General features: G+C 56.2%; 1 protein-coding gene across 10 annotated transcripts in view; it reads right to left on the reverse strand.

Moving 5' to 3' along the window:
• Positions 1-17110, reverse strand: part of USP20 (ubiquitin specific peptidase 20) — a 42728-nt gene that overhangs the window by 6427 nt on the left and 19191 nt on the right. For all 10 annotated transcript variants that reach the window (XR_015727278.1, XM_087869279.1, XM_087869278.1 and 7 more), the window contains 12 exons: positions 16650-16781; positions 15612-15708; positions 15134-15203; positions 13507-13620; positions 12429-12507; positions 9275-9722; positions 8827-8967; positions 8397-8512; positions 7953-8125; positions 7254-7348; positions 1342-1375; positions 1096-1141 (listed from right to left, as the gene is read on the reverse strand). Coding sequence is in view for 9 of the 10 variants with exons in the window: in XM_087869279.1 (XP_087725405.1) it covers positions 1096-1141; positions 1342-1375; positions 7254-7348; positions 7953-8125; positions 8397-8512; positions 8827-8967; positions 9275-9722; positions 12429-12507; positions 13507-13620; positions 15134-15203; positions 15612-15708; positions 16650-16781 (1545 nt within the window). In the remaining variant the exon portion in view is untranslated. The remainder of the gene's footprint in view (positions 1-1095; positions 1142-1341; positions 1376-7253; positions 7349-7952; positions 8126-8396; positions 8513-8826; positions 8968-9274; positions 9723-12428; positions 12508-13506; positions 13621-15133; positions 15204-15611; positions 15709-16649; positions 16782-17110) is intronic.

A 17110-nucleotide genomic window follows, 5' to 3' on the forward strand; every position in this document is an offset into this window, starting at 1 on the left:
GCTCAGGCCAGGCCCCTGGAGCCCGGTAACCAGGTGGGCGCTCAGGCTGGGGCCCAGGGACCCCCGGTAACCAGGCGGGGGCTCAGTCCAGGCCCTGGGACCCCCGGTAACCAGGCGGGGGCTCAAGGCCGGGGCCCTAGGAGCCCGGTAACCAGGTGGGGGCTCAGGCCAGGTCCTGGGAGCCCGGTAACCAGGGGGGGCTCAGGCCAGGCCCCGGGAGCCCGGTAACCAGGTGGGGGCTCAGGCCAGGGCCCTGGGACCTCCGGTAACCAGGCGGGGCCTCAAGGCCAGGGCCCTGGGACCCCCGGTAACCAGGTGGGGCCTCAAGGCCGGGCTCTGGGACCCCCGGTAACCAGGCGGGGGCTCAAGCCGGGCTCTGGCACCAGGTCACTCTTTGATCCACTCAGATCTCACCCTCCGGGTAAATACAGGAAACGTAGCAGCTAGAGCCTTCCAGAGGCCCAGGCCAGCCGTGGGGTCCTGCCCACTGCCCACCTGGACACACAGCCCACACAGGCCGTCCCCGAGGGCGGCGCTGGTCCGTGCGGGACGCTGAACGTCAGAACTCTGACAACCAGTTCCGAGGCCCCGACTTTCCCACAGCTTTTCCATGCGGGCTTCCCAGACCTGCTCAGCACCACCCCAAGCACCCGCATCTTGGCCCTTGCTCCTCTGTGCTCCGGCCACGCGGCCCTTCCAGGGTTTGGCCAAGCCCGTTCCTGCCTCGGAGCTCTGCCTGCCTGCTCTGTCCCCGCTCTCCCTCCACGAGGCCGACGCCAGCCCCCGCGCTCAGGGCTCACTCAGACCCACTTCCTCAGAAAGGCCTTCCCCAATGTGGATGGCGTGGTGGCCGTGGCCCTCCCCCACACCTGCCTTCTTCCAGGTGGCACCCCCTGCCCCACACCTGCAGAGTGTAGGAGGAGCTGAGGGAGGGTCCCAAGTCACAAAGCAAAAGATGACCCCTCCACCTGCCAGAGCCTCCCCTCCCAGCAGGGCTCTCAGCCGAAGCAGTAGACCCCCTTCGCCCTAGGCCTCTTCGGCTCAGGCCCCCTGAGGCAGCCGCAGACAGAGTCCGCGGGAGGCCGCTCCACTCACCTCGGGCAGCCGCAAGACCTTACAGTACTTGACCCCGTTCCGCAGCCTGGCGAGGAAGGACAGATGAGAAGCAGTGAGCATCCCGGCACAGGGGCACCGGGGCCCGCTGAGCGCCCTCCCGACATGAGCACCTCTGTGAGGTCAGGATCAAACTCCCTGGAGGAAGCGGGGAAGTACGTGGGACACAGAGAGACCGAGGGGTCGGAGCGGGAAGTTGGGGAGAAAGCCCGGGACACACACACTTACTTTTTACACCGTTCACAGCTGTACATGTTGTCACCTAGGGCAGTAAATGCAGACAACGGTAAGCAGGGACAGGAAATGGGAGCCGGGGTGGACGTAATGATTTAAGCTTACGAGAGACACAACCCGACAGGCTGTCTGCAAGAGAGTCACTTCGGCTTTAAGGGCACAGGGGCTGAGAGAGAGGGATGGAAGAAGACATCTCCTGTGGAGGGAAACCAACAGAGCGGAGGTGGCTCCACTGATATCACATAAAACAGACTTTCAGTCAAAATCTGTCACAAGAGGGGCCCCTGGGTGGCACAGCGGTTGAGCGTCTGCCTTCGGCTCAGGGCGTGATCCCGGCGTTATGGGATCGAGCCCCACGTCAGGCTCCTCCGCTATGAGCCTGCTTCTTCCTCTCCCACTCCCCCTGCTTGTATTCCCTCTCTCGCTGGCTGTCTCTGTCTCTGTCGAATAAATAAATAAAATCTTTAAAAAATAAAAATTAAAAAAAAATCTGTCACAAGAGACGAAGGGGGTCACTACAGAGCGATACAGGAGTAACTCAACAAGAGGAGGCAATCACTGCAAATATATGCCTCCAACACCACAGCACTTAAAGATGTAAAGTGAATATTAACACAACTGAAGGGAGACATAGTCAGCAATACAGTAGTAGTTGGGATTTTAATACCCCACTTTCAACACTGGGCAGATCGTCCAGACAGGAAATGAATAAGGGAACCAGACCTGAGCGACTACAGAGCAAACGGACCTCACAGACATATACAGAACATTCCATCCAACAGCACCGGAATACACATTCTCGAGTGCCCAGGGATCATTCTCCAGGACAGCTCAGGAGCTGGGCCACAGAGCAAGCCTTCACGAATTTGGAAAGACAAATATCATAATCAGTATATTTCCAACCACAGTGATATAAAACTAGAAACTATGAACAGGAGGAGAACTAAAAAATTCACAACAACACATGCCTCAACAACCGACGGGTCAAAGAAAAAGTCAAAAGGGAACTCGGGAAGTATCTCGAGACAAATGAAATGAAAACAACATACCAGCACACACAGGATGCAGCAAAAACAGTTGTAAGAGGGAATTTCATAGCAATAAATGCCTATGTTAAGAAAAGAGAAAGATCTCAAATGAACAACCTGACCACACCTCAATGAATTAGAAAGTGAAAACTAAATTAAACCCAAACTTGGCAAAAGGGAGGAAAGAACAGAGATTAGGGCAGAAATAAATAAAACAGAGATGAGAAAAAGAATAGAAAAAAAGTCAGTGAAACTAAGAGTTGGTTTTCAGAAAAGATAAAATTGAAAAACCTTTAGCAAAGAGAGAAGAGAAAGACAGAGGACTCAAAATAAATTATAAATGGAAGAGGACTCTCACAACTGACACCAGAGAAACACAAAGGATCCTAAGAGGCACTACAGCAATTAATTGTACACCAACAAATCGGACAGCCTAGAAGAAATGGACACATTCCTAGAAACATACAACCTATCAAGACTGAATCATGAAGAAAGAGAAAATCTGAACAGACCAATAATGAGTAAGCAGTAATAAATGAAACAAAACGAAACAAAACAAAAACCTCCCAACAAACAAAAGTCCAGGACCAGATGGTTTTGCTGGTGAATTCTATCGAACATTTAAAAAAGAATTAACACCAATCCTTCTCAAACTCTTCCAAAACTCTGAGAAAGGAGCACTCTCAAACTCCCTTTATGAGGCCAGCAGTACCCTGATACCACAGTGAGATAAGCACACGATAAGAAAAGAAAACTATGGGCCGATATCCCTGATGAATACAGATGGAAAAATTATCAACAACATTCTAGCCAACCGAACTCAGCATCATATTAAAAGGATCACACACGGTGATCAAATGGAATTTCACCGTGGGAGGCAAATATGGTTTATCATACACAAATCAATACACAAGATACTCTACATTCATAGAATAAAGGATAAAAATCATACGATCCTCTCAACAGAGACAGAAAAAGCATCTGACAAATTTCAACACCCTTTCACAATACGAGCTCTCAACAAGTTGGGTGTAGAGGGAACACACCTCAAAATAAGAGGCCATCTAAGACAAGTCCACTGCTAACATCCTCTTCAACAGTGAAAAGCTAAAAGCTTTCCCCCTAAAATCAGGAATGAAACAAGGGTGCTGCCTCTCCCCACGCCTACTCAACCCACTACTGGAAGTCCTAGCCAGAGCAATAAGGCAAGAAAAAGAAATAAAAGACATCTGAATAGGAGAAGAGGAGGTAAGACTGTTTGTGGGTGACATAATCTTATGCATAGGAAACCAAAAGACTCCACCAAAAAACTGTTGGGACAAATCCATGAGTTCAGTAAAGTTGCAGGATACAAAATCAACGTACAAAAATCAGTGGCATTTCTATACACTGACAATAAAATATCCGAATGAGTGAAAAAGAAAACAATCCCAATTACAATTGTGTCAAAGGCGATAAAACACATAGGAAGAAATTTAACCAAGGAAGTGAAAGATTTGTACGCTGGAAACTATACGACACTGATGACAGACATTGACAAAGGCGGCTGTGACATGACAGAAAAGGCAGCCCAAGGTTCCTGGTTCAGAGCTCCTAAAGTCCTTGTACTTTCCTAAGTGGTAAGAGCACTGGGAGCATCATTTGTTCTGACATTTGCTCTCTGACCCTGCTTCCTGACACGGGATTCCCAAGTCCCTTGGAATTTCCTAGGTGATGGCAGTGAATTTTGTCCTAACCAGGTGGCTCTGGGGGCACCTGCATGGCTCAGTCGGTGAAGCGTCCGACTCTTGGTTTTGGCTCAGGTCATGATCTCAGGATCGTGAGATTGAGCCCCACATCGGGCTCCATGCTCAGTGCAGAGTCTTTTTGAGAGCCTCTTTCCCCCCTCTGCCCCTCCTCCTGTTCACATGTGCACTCATTCCTTCTTTCTCTCCCTCTAAGATAAAAAAAATAAAATCTTAAAAAAAATAAATAACAAGGTGACTCTGGATGGTTCCGGAATCAGGTCTGGTCACCAGAAAGACCAAGCCATGATTAGAAGTTTGGAATTTTCAGCCACACTGCGTTCTACAGAGAGGAGTTTATAACTGATCACGCGTACGTGAGGAAGCCTCCATAAAAATCCCGATGGCGTGGGGTTTGGTTTGGAGACCTTCAGAGCTGGTGCATGCATGGAGACCGAGGGAAAGTAGCGAGCTCGGAGACTGTGGAAGCTCGGCACCCCTTCCCACCTACCCCGCCCTGGGCAACTCTTCCATCTGGCTGTTCCTGAGCTGATAAACCAGTCATCCAGTAAGTAACGGCTCTAGCAAATTTATCAAACCCGAGGAGGAGGGGTTGGAACCTTCGATCTATAGCCGGTCGGTCAGAAGCACAGATGACAAGCAGGACTTGTGACTATCTCCTGAAGTTGGGGAGGGGAAGTCCTGTAGGACTGAGTCCTTAACCTGTGGGACCTGATGCTGTCCCCAGGTAGACAGTATCACAACCGCGTGGAATTCTCAATACCCAGCTGGTGGCGGGCAAAACCTCCACGCATCTGGCGTCAGGAGTGTTGTAAGGGTGACGGGTCAAAGACGGAGCTGTTCCTACACAAGGACCAAAGAAGTGAGTACACGCCCCGCGTTCCTGGATCAGAACAATAAACACCGTCAACACACCGATGCGGCCGAAAGCCATCTAGAGACACGATGCAATCCCCACCAAAAGTCCAGTGACATCTTCCACAGAAACAGAAAACAACCTGAAAATTCCTATGGGACTACAGAAGATCCTAAATGGACAACACAATCCTGAGCAAGAACAAAGCTGGAGGCATCACATTTCCTGACTTCAAACTATACCACAGAACGACAGTCGTCAGAACAGTATGGCACTGGCATGACAACAGACACATGGACCAAGGAACAGAGGTGAGAGGCCAGAAATAAACCCAGGCATCTATGGGCAACTAATATTTGACAAGGGGGCCACGAATATTCAACGGGGGGGGTGGGGGGAGAGTCATTTCAGTAAACGGTGTTGAGAACACCAGATATTCACGTGCAAAGGAATGAAATTGGACCCTGGTCTCCTACCACTCACAGAAATTTAAAAATTATCCTGAAATGGATTAAAGAAATGTAAGCCCTGAAACCGTACAACTTTAGAAGAAAACATGGGGAAAATGCTCTTTGACGCTGGTCTTGGCGATGATTTTCTGGATAGGACACCGAAAGCACAAGCAACAAGAGTAAAAATAAACAAGTGAGACTACATCAAACTCAAAAGCTTCTGCACAATGAAAGAAACAATCTGCAAAATAAAGCAGCGCCCTACAGAACGGGAGCGAATATTTAGAAACCATATATCAGATAAAGGGTTAATATCCAGAATATATACGGAATTCATTCAAATCAATACAAAAAAAAAAAAAAAAACCCTCAAAAACAAAACAAAAACCCAGATAATCCATTCACAAAGTGGCAGAGGACCTGAGTAGACATCTTCCCAGAGACAAATGGCCAACAGGTACACGAAAAGGTGTTCAACATGACTCATCAGGGAAACGCGAATCGAAGCTGTGATGAGATATTACCCCACACCTGTTAGAATAGTGCTAATCAAAAAGAGATTTTACAAAATGAGATTAACAAGGGTGGGCAAGGATGTGGAGAAGCACACAAGGGTGTGTGCTCCTGGTGGGAATGGATCATGGAACACAGTGTGGAGGTTCCTCAAAAAATTAAAAATAGGACTACAGTACGATCGAGCAATCCCACTTCTGGGTATAAATCCGAAGGAGATGAACAGGTGCACACCCGTGCTCGTTGCAGCATTATTGACAAGAGCCAAAAGGCAGACGCAACCCAGGTGTCCGCTGAGAAATGAACAGGTAAGTAACATGTGGTCTAGCAATGGAACACAATGCAGCTTTAAAAAAAAGAAGGAGATTCTGGGCGCCTGGGTGGCTCAGTCGGTGAAGTGTCTGCCTTCGGCTCAGGTCATGATCCCGGAGTCCCAGGATTGAGCCCCGCACGGGGCTCCCTGCTCAGTGGGGAGTCTGCTTCTCCCTCTGCCTCTGCTGCTCCCCTGGCTTGTGCTCTCTCTCTCTTGCTCACTCACTCTTTCTTTCAAATAAATACATAAAATCTTAAAAAAAAAAAAGAAGAAGAAGAAGAAGATTCTGACACCTGCTACGACACAGAGGAACCCAGAGGACACCAGGTAGAGTGAAAGAGGCCCGTCACAAAAAGACAAATACCATATGAGCTGACTTAGAGGAGGTCCCCAGAGTCATCATGTTCACAGAGACAGGAAGTAGAAGGGTGGGCACCAGCGGCTGGGGGAGGGGAGAATATAGGGCTGCTGTCTCAGGGGTAGAGAGTTTCCATGTTGCAGGATGAAAATCTCTGCTGGAGACTGAATGCCCGACAACGTGAATACAGTCAACACCACCGAACTGTACGCCTCAAAATGGTTAAGACAGGCAATTTTAGGTTATGGAGGTTTTCCCACAATTAATTTTATTTTTTAAAAGAGCTTTCCCAAAGGTTTATAAGATGCCAAACATTCAACAGAAAAATGGGAAAAGGATAAGAATGGGAAATTTCAAAATGGGAAATAAAAAACAGGCAAAACATGTAGAAAAACTGTCCAGAATCATCAGTAACTGAGGAAAATGCAAAATTGAAGCACAGTAGCATTTCTGTCCACCAAACGGGTAACCAAAGAAAAACGGAGGAAGCCCTAAGAGCTCCAGGCGGTGGGGCTGGGAGGATATGCAGGCCTAACCTGAAGGTGGGGAGGGTGGGGGGGTGGTGATACGGACAGGGAGTTCCAGAAACCAGCTGCATGCTCACCGAGCAACCCCTCCCCAGCCAAGTCCACTCCACTCACCCTTCAGCTCATCAGCAGCAAAGAAAGCAGCAAGGCAGTCTTCCAGGGTGACGACCGGCCCCCAAAACCAGCTGGGAGTACAGGATACCACAAACCTAGGGAGACAGAATGGGGGTGGTGGGGTGCTGCCAGGGCCTGGGCAAGACCAAGACTTGGACACTTCCGGCCTGGAGAGGCATCTTGCCCAGGTGGGTGGGATGGGCAGAGGTCTGGAGTCGAACACCTGGGACCAGCAGCCAGCAGCCCGGTGTCTCCCTGAGCCTCGCCTCCCCATCTATGAAGGAGCCCCGGTTGCACTGGCCTGTCCTCTGGGCAGATGGGCTCCAACATCAGGCAGGTGTAGACCGGGCCTCGTGGCCCACGGTGAGGGCTCCAGAAAGGTGCCCACTGCTCTCCCCACAGGGCCAGGCCTGCTCTCCAGCTGCCGCCCTCCTTTCTAGCTGCCGCCTGGTGACTCCCATCTTTACCTGCCTTCTGATCCACGGGCCCACCCAACCCAGGCCCTTCCAGTGTGGCTGAGGAAGCTCCCACCCCACCCAGGCAACACGTGCACATCCAGAGGTGAGCACCCTTCCAAAGTCTGCCCTTGGCCCTGCAAACGCCTGAACTTTGCCGTTCGTGGTCTGCTGCCTGCCAGGGCTAGAGCGGTCTGGTGTCTCCAGCAGGCGGGAAGGCGGGAAGCCGGGAAGGCAGGCGTACCTCCGGATATACTCCACGATGAAGGCGAGCCAGCCCTGGGCGGTGTAGCTGTCCCCGCAGGCGCCCGGCTTGGCCGGCGTGTTCTGGTAGATGGCCGAGTGCAGCTTGGCCAGGTCCTCCTTGCCAGGAATGGGCAGCGACAGGTCCTGGAACGTCTCCACTGTGGTGGACACCTGTGGGGTTGAAGGTCAGCCTGGGTTTCCACCTTCCGGGGTTCCGCCCTGCCCAGACCAAGCAGCGGGTGCAGCCTGCCACCGGATGGCAGGTGGAAGACAGAGGGTCTGCTCCCTGCCTGCTGGACCCGGGAGCCAGGCAACCAGGCCCTCGCCCTCCAGAAAGGCAGGGGCATTCAGGTGGAGAAGCGACTCCCCCGCCACCCCCGCTGAGGGAGGACCACCAGGGCCACTGAGGGCTGGCCCGCGGCTCCCCACTCCCAGGGCTCACCCGGTCACAGGTGAGACATTGCACGAGGCTGAGGATGGAGCCGTCGAAGATGTCGGAGATGACGCTGCGGTAGCGCTGCTCCTTCCGCCTGCGGCTGCCGGCACTCAGCACCTGGGCTGGGGGCACAGCACGGGACTAGGCCCAGCCCCACCGGCCTGTCTGGGGCAAGGGGTGGCACTGGGGCTTGCTTGGCCGGGACTCGGGGTCCTATGTGCGTCACGTGGTGGGGGATACAGTTCCCCTCCCAGGGCCCAGGTCGCTGTCAGTTAGACGGGGCGCCCCCGCTCACACCCCAGTGGCGCTAGAGGAGGGCTCGGAGGAGCTGCCGCTGCAAAGGCAGCCGTGGCACGACTTGCACTCCCAGCCCCCCCGGCACGTGCGGATGCCCCGCCGACCCACTGGCCGGCCCTCCCTGCCCGATCCTGCCAACCTTTCTTGAGCACATACGATGGCCCCATCCTCACGGGGCTCGCCCGGGGAGGGCTGCCGGCCAGCTTGGCGTGGCCCTCGTGGTGGTGCACAGGGCTGCAGGGGCGGGAGGCGCTGCGCATGTGGGCCTCGTTGTCTGGCTCTGGGGGCAAAGAGGGGACCATGGCTGGGCCAGGGGAGTCACATTGGCTCTGCGGCCCGGTCAGGAAGAGGACTTGCCAGCACCTCCCAGGGCCCGAGGCCAGAGCCCACTGTGTGCCCTCTGCCCTTTGCCCACCCCAGCCCCCATCAAACCCGCAAGTCACATGTCCTCCCGTGTCCAGCGGGGGTGTGGGGCCGACACGGGCAGGCTGAGCCACAGCCCGGCTCTGAGGCGGTCCACCCACGCTACAGGCACGCAGGAGGTGCCGGACCAAGCAGGCGGGGGTCCCCGAGCGGCTGTCTGGCACCTGGGGTCCGGCAGGGGCTGGAGGACCCCGGCGATGGTGGCTGGGCCTCCGCGGGTTGGTCGTCAAGGGCAGCCATGGCCGTGTCCACATCGGCGTCCTCGTCCACTTGCTCAGAGCTGGTGCGCTGCTGGCCCCAGGAGAACTTGCGGTCCTTCATGCGCTCCTTCTCGGAGATGGCGCGGCCCGCCTCGTCGGGGATCAGCAGCTCCGCCTCGGCCTGCGAGCCGCCCCCGCCACGGCTCTGCCCGTCGCCCTCACCCCGGTCGCTGCTCGAGTCACACGACAGGAACTCGTCCTCGGACGGGCTCCGGTCGCCCTCCCGCTTCTCGTCCGTGTCACTCGAGTCTGAGTCCCGCGCTTCCGCCAGCGCCGCCGCGGCCGCCACCACCGGCTCCTTGAGCTCCTCGTGCAGCTGGTCCATCAGGCAGCGCAGGAACTCCTGGGTGTCCTGGAAGCAGGGGCGGCGTCAACAGGGCTTGCCGGGGTGGACGCACCTGCTGCGAGCACCCCGCTGCTTCTGCTGCCAAGGATGCCAGCCGATCCGTGTCACGGGGCCTCGCGGCGCCCTGTGCAGATATGCCGAGCAGCCCTAACGGTAGCCCCCCAGCAGTCCTGTCCCGATCCCCGCTCCACCGCAGACACTGAGGCCTGAGAGGCTGAGCCGCCCCTCCCCAGTCACACAGCTGTGAGGTGGCAGAGCCACGATCCCCACCGGTCCGTGTGACACCCCAGCTCCCTCCTAAGCAGCCGTAGCCCTGCTTCCAGCTTGGCGTGGGAGGGCAGAGGGGTCGCGTTCGGCCTGGAGAGTCACCTTGCTGCCTACAGGAGGGGACTCTGGGGGTGGGCGTGGAGCCTGTGGAAGCATGAAGGGGACCCACAAGACATATGCGCACATGAGGGCTGAGCTGACTTCTGTGGGGGTGATGCCCGCTGGCAGGCCAGGCCGTTGGCATCCTCCAGCCTGTCTCTGGGCCTCCCTGCTCTCCCCGTCCTCCTGCCAGTCCCCGGGCCCACTGTGGCCTTGCCATTGTGGTCTGTGGTTTGGGGACAGGCTCTGGAGGCAGGACGGCACGCTCCCAGAGACGTGGACATGACTTGTCAGGCTGCTTGGGCCTCGAATCACAGCAGTGGCGCTTTTATTCTGAGCTCTGACTGGGTCGCCAAACCGAGCAGAAAGCCTGGGCAGTGAGGCTTCCAACACCTGCCCACGGGGCCCAGCCGAGCGCTGCGTGCCCAGGCGCTTCAGAAGGCCAGAACACGGTGGCAGCAGCTGGTCTCCAACAGCTGGGGGTATCGGGTGCCATGCTGGGCCGCCAGGTTCAACGTCCTGGCCCCCACAGTGCCCGGCACCAGCAGCAGCACCCCCGCCCCAACGCCCGACCAACACGGTGTTGGGTCACAGGCTGGCCAGACCCAGCCGAGCCTCCCCGGCCTTCCACCACCGGCGTGGAGAGAAGGGCCTCATCCTCTCAGTTCTGGGATGGGGAAGGGAGGGCTCTGCATGGATTTCCTCAGCAAAGTGCCGAACTCGAAGATCAGAGAAATTAACCACTAGCTTACCCTGCGTGAGGGAGAGGGGAGGATTTGTGGGTCCTGTGTCAGAGGTCCCAGAAGGTTCTTTTAAGAAACGGGACCCCGGGGCGCCTGGGTGGCACAGCGGTTGGGCGCCTGCCTTCGGCTCAGGGCGTGATCCCGGCATTACGGGATCGAGCCCCACATCGGGCTCTTCAGCTGTGAGCCTGCTTCTTCCTCTCCCGCTCCCCCTGCTTGTGTTCCCTCTCTCGCTGGCTGTCTCTCTCTCTGTCAAATGAATAAATAAAATCTTTAAAAAAAAAAAAAAAAAAAAAAAAAAGAAACGGGACCCCAATATGCCATCTACATTTCTCTCTGGTTCTTCCTTCTAACAGAGGTACTGTGTTTGTTGCTAGAATCTCAAGCCGTGTGGAAGCGTGACGGCACGTTCCGGCCATTAACACAGGCCCATAGCCGCGCCTACGTTCAGAAATCCTCCCTGTGTTAAGTCTAAGAACCAGAGACGGGATGCTTCTGGAGTCCAGGTGGGTGTTAGGCAGCAGCCCTGCTCCGTGATGTCCTCACAGAGAGCCCGGGGAATGGTCCAGCTCGGCCCGAGTCCCACCCTGCCGCCCTGTGCTGTGTGACCTGAGCGAGCTGCAGAGCCTCTCTGAGCCTCTGCTCCTTACCTGTAACACGGGGGTGATGACAGGGCCCGCCTCAGGAGAGCTCTGTGAGGATAAACAGGGCTGTCCTTGTGGGGCGGGTAGTGACAACTTAGTAAACGGTAGACAGTGAACTGTGATCATGGAGGGCATTATCACTCCCCAAAAAGGGTGGGGTTTGGGCAGCACTGGGCTTCTCGGTCAGGAGCCTGGAGTTCATCCAGCTGAGCTTGTGAGTAGAGGAACACCCAGCAACCCTGGCCCTGGGAAGGGACGGCAGGCAGGCGGCGGCGGGGGGGCGGTCTGAGGGAGAGGGCGGAAGACATCCCTCGCCTGACCACTGCTCTGTTCCTGGCCCCCACGTTCGGGCCGCAGGAACGGCCGCCCAGACCGGTGCAGCTCCTCCCACAAGCGCAGCAGTGAAACCCCAGGCCGCGCTGCAGTCTGAGGCCGGGGACAGGGACATGTGAACCGTCTGCTCAGCCTAGGACTGGGGTATACATGTGGCTGCACTCTGCTTCGTTTTGGTCCCCTGAGTTTATGCAATAAAAGGATCGCTGGTTTCCAAAGGGTTCCCTAGATTCACAAAGACTCGTAATCAAACGTTTCCTTTAATAAAAGTGAAATTCTGCCTGTGATTGCGGAAATGAGAGAGCACGTGCCATTCCGCACGCAGTGCTGAGGCGGACACACTCTGCAGTCAGACTGCCCGAGGCCAGACCTCCCCTCCGCTGTGTACCAGCCGTGCGGCCGGGGTAGGTGAGTTGCTCGGCGGGGACACAGCCCCCACACTAAGCGCAGAGAACGCCAGCAGGCCCCGGGAGGCTACCGTGTCCTCAAACACACGAAGGGCTCAGGCAGTGAGGGGACCCGGCCCATAACCCCGAGCTGCCCTGCTATTTTCCATGCTGGTCTGGGCTTCAGAGACGGGCCTGGTAATGGCCCTGGGTGTCCCCTGCACAGCTCGGACGGCCTACCTGCTGGGCATAGCCTCGGAACATCGGGTTGACCAACTTGATCCCGTGAGACAGGCTGGTGGGAACCACGTAGCTTGGGCTGTAGGAAGACGAGGCCTGTTAGCGCAGGTGGCCCGCTCGGAGCTCCACGATCCCGCGAGGGTTGCTAGGCAGGCGGCCTGGGGCGACGGGATCAGACGCAGTGAGGTGTCTGCTGCACGTCTGGGAGGTGCTGACTCTGGCAGGAGCCCCGCAGGCTCGCACACCCCCACAGTCAAGAAGGAAAATGCCAAGTCACGGCTCAACCGGGCAAAGAACGCTTGACTGGCTCGGCATTATTTCCCACTGGTCTAGGACAAGCCTGCTTGAGATTTGTTTCCTTTCTGAAATACTTACTGTGGTTTTTTTTCTCATTTCAGAAGTATTACATCTTCATTATTGAAAAATCTAAAATTTTAGAAAAGCCCAGGAAAGAAACATCACCGCTAATAGCACCACGCAGAGATAACTGCCATTAAGATTTCCGGATTTCTCCATGAAAACAGAGACACACGGAAAATCAACATGGCTTCTGACAGAATGGGAGCTGTATTGTATCGCACTGTTTTACAACCTGCTTTTACACTTGGCATATTTCTGTGCACTCAGTTTAAGTTATTCCCCATTTTCCTGAAGAAACAGGTCTAATCCAAACTTCTGGTCTTTAAATTCATTTCACACTGAGCTCAGCTCCTGCCCCGTCAGCACCAGCCACCGCCTGTGAGAGTCTCTCCCACATGCACGGTGGTGGCTGGGACTGGGGAGTAGTCATGGTGCGCGTCTGGGCCTCGGCACACACGTGGGGGAAGGGGCTGCAGGCTCGGGGTAACGCCACTTCCAAATTCTAGCTCCTTCTTTCACCAGCTCGGTGACCTTGAGCAAGACTCGTAAAGCCTCAGTTTCCCCAATTTGTAAAACAAGGTTGCCGTAAAAATCGCACAGGTGAAGTGTGGTGAGCATGCAGCAAGGGGTGAAGGCACAGGTAATGCTCGGTCGAGGGGCAGAGAGAAAAATCCCAGGCCCCAGGCGCCTGCCCGAGGTCAGGGGCGCAGTCACTCACCGTCTCCTGTGCCAGACCTCAGACACCAGCTTCTGGTAACTTTTGCACAGGGCCGGCTTCTTGTCTGTGCGCACCAGGCCTCCGCACTCCAAGAAGAACTGGGTCAGTGGAGGGCTAGGGGCAGGGGAGAGCCGGCTCAGAAAAGGCGGGCCGCGTGGCATTGGTTAGAAAGAGCCGGTTGGAGAAGCAAAAGGGGGGGGGGCATACTGTTGCCCCTGAGCCAGAAATGCCTGCAGATGACCCGTCGAAGGGTGACATGGGTCTCCCCAAATTCACATTCGGAAGGTGACTGTACTTGGACACAGGTAATTAGATTCAAGGGAGGTCCTCAGGGTGGGCCCTAGTCCGATATGACTGTGTCCTTCTAGAAGGAGGAGATGTGGACACAGACACGCCCAGAGGCAGGATGATGTGAAGACACAGGGAGAAGGCAGGCATCTAGTGGTCAGGAAAGAGGCCTCAAAAGCTACAACCCCCGCCCGCACCTTGACCTCAGACTTCTGGCCTCTGAACTGGGAGAGAATACATTTCTGTTGTTTAAAGTCCCTGGCCTGCCAGGCTTTGTCATGGCCACCCCAAGACACTACAACAGCCCCCTGTCCTCTCCCAGGGCTGCAGGGCTGCCCGCTTCAGGGGCCGTGGGCTCAGGGGACAGCTGCTGCCTGACAGACAGAGGGTCCAACGCCCGCTCCTCCCACCAGCCCACTCTGCGGAAACCTTCCCCAACTTGAGGCATCTTCCCTTTCCTCAAGTGAACGTCTCTCATTACTTGAGAAATACGTGTTCATCACAGAAACCCTGGAACATCTACAGATGCGCGAACAGTAAGGGACTTAATCCTACCACGTGGAAGACAGCTCCTCAGAAGATTTTAGACACATTTCCTTCCAGATGGTCCTATGCACATATGCCCTCCCTCCTTCACGTAGGCAGGGACTGAGTCCCTACCAGATGCGACATCTGTGTACCAGGCACAGAAAACGCCCTGGGCTCACGGAGTTAACAGCCTAACCTAGGTAGAAATTAGGAACTTCTCCCCCAAATGGGATTGTAGCACACAACCCTTCCTAACCTCCTTCCTCCCACGTGCCACGTTCTGGCCCTCCCATTCAGTAAATACTGTCCTGCACTCACTGTAAAGCTGGCCTGTACACGTGGCCCACCGGGGCCCACGGGGGGCTCAGTCGGTGAAGTGTCTGCCTTCGGCTCAGGTCATGATCCTGGGGTCCTGGGATCCAGCCCAGCGTCAGGCTCCCTGCTCAGCAGCGAGTCTGCTTCTCCCTCTCCCTTTGCCCCTCCCCACTGCTCACGCTCTCTCTCTCAAATAAATAAATAAAATCTCTAAAAATAAATAAATGTGGACCATCAAACTGTTCCCCACGAACAACGGGATAGGAACATCCCCCCAGGCAACGTGCTCCACATCTCGGCTGACCTTCCTAGGATTAATTCTGACGGGAGGGGCTCCTGGGTCAAAGGGCATGTGTGCTTTTAGGGCTTTGGACGTGGATCCACAGACACGCCTCTGCGGGTAGCACAGACAGCACAGCCTGCGGGCTGCTGCGCCCTCCAGGGCGCCTGGCGACAGCTCCAGGCCTCCCAGCTCCCAGGCAGGGTGACGACCTACCAGTTGGACAGGGCCTGCAAGGCAGCATTCATGTAGCAGGAGTTCCCGAGGTTCTTCATGCCCGTGAGGCCTAGACACCAATGCACACGGGGGAGGGAAGGTGAGGGCCCTGCCCCTCCCAGATGAGCTGTGGCTCCCGAGCCCCCGGGACCCAACCAGGGGAGGACACAGGCGGCTGGGGTTCTACCCCAGAAACCTGCCAAGCAAGTGAATGTGTTTCCTGCTCACGACAGCCGTGGGTACCCGAATGTCTCCAACAGACGGACTGCTTTGCCCTCCACCCAGCCCGGCCCAGCGTCCGCCCTGCACAGGTGAGGAGGCCGGGGTCAGAGGGGCCAGCCTGCCCAGGGTCCCAGGGCTGAGGTGGGGGATGAGGGGAGGAGGACTGGCAGGCCAGCATTCCACCCCGCTCTAGGCCACCCTTCCCCGCCCCGCCCCGGGCCCCGCCCACAGCCCTCTCTGTTCTGGGGCCGGCTACCTCGAGGCTTCAGGTCATCATCCTCTGACTCGGACTCTCCTTCGTCGGCCACGGCAATAGGGACAGCTTTCAGAGGGTGGGAGGGTAGTGGAGAGTCCTGCGTGGAAGTCTCCGAGTCAGGAGCACGGGAGGTGGGGCGGGAGGGCTGGGGGTCAGAGGCTCATGTTCCCCCGGGGGGAAAGGAAGCCCAGCCCCCGGCCGCAAGCCCGCACCGAGTCAGCCCATCTGAGCAGAGGACACCCCAGAAAAAGACGGCACTGGTGGCCTCAGCCCGGGATCTTGTATTTTATTTACAATAATAAAAAATTACCAATTTGTAATAAATTCGGGAAAAAAATAGAAACAATAACAACAGACATGCAACTCTCCTGAGACAGCCAGTGGCAGTCTATACACAGCTATGCAGATGGTGAACTGTTATATGCACGGGCCCCCAAACAAGGCGCTGTCCATATACCGTTTTACAGGCTTTTTTTGTAAGAAACCACGTTTGCAAATGTATTCCACAAACACTTAGGGAGCACCTACGACGTGACGGTCGCTGTGTAATTGTGGGGGAGGCAGGGCACACACGCGGGCCTCCCCGAGCTCCCACTGCAGCTAGCCAGCCCGATAGCGGCGTGCTGACCCCAGCCCGAGGCCACCCTCCACACGTGGGCTTGCCGGGCCCACATCTTTAAGTGCTGCACAGAGCCCCACTCGGCGCCTCGTTAGGGGGGTTTCCGGGCTCCTGGGGATTCCCATGGGATAGGTCTTAGAGCTGGGATGGCGGGGGCTCTCCACAGGCCCAGGCTGGGCTCCCACAAGCCCTTGCACACAGCCTCCCCACGGCCTGCAAACTCCCAAAGGGAGGCCCTTCCCATGAAGACCTGTGTGTCCTCTACCCCCCACATGGGCCTTGGCCCAGAGCTGGGGCTCAGCAAGCATTTGCTGGCACGGGAACAGATGCCATCTGGGACCCACTGACGCCTGGGTCACAGGGCCCTGCCCTCGACACATGTCACCACCACCGGCACTGACCCCGCTGCACCCCCTTACCTGCTCCGAGAACCTGGGGGAGGGGCCTGCCGGGTGGGCTGCCAGCCTCTGCTCCAGGAACACCTCCTTCTCGCAGGCGTAGCACCACACCCGGAACGTGTCCAGGTTCACCGTCAGGTTATGCTGTTTTGCCTAGAGGGCAAGATCCAAAATGAGGCTGTGAATACACTGGCCCAACAGGTGCCCGCGGCTGCACACGGGAGGCCTCAGTAAGAGGCGGCGTCAGGACAGAGGCCTGGAAGCTCAGAATCTGAGCGGCCCGCAGCCAGGAACGCCCAGGGCTGCCGCTGACCACACACGCGCACGTGCTATGGGCCTGCACCTGCGCGTCCACTCTTGCTTCTCTGCAGCAACCCTGCCGCGCTTAGTCCCATTTTACAGACATAGCCTCTGAGGCCCAGAGGGGGCAGATGGAGTCAGGAGGCTGCGGGAGCCAGGGCCTGAATTCTGGGCCATCCGCC

This window comes from Ursus americanus, chromosome 18 (assembly GCF_024610735.1).
Source record: "Ursus americanus isolate L20-20 chromosome 18, mUrsAme1.1.p, whole genome shotgun sequence".
Classification (NCBI taxonomy): Eukaryota; Metazoa; Chordata; class Mammalia; order Carnivora; family Ursidae; genus Ursus; species Ursus americanus.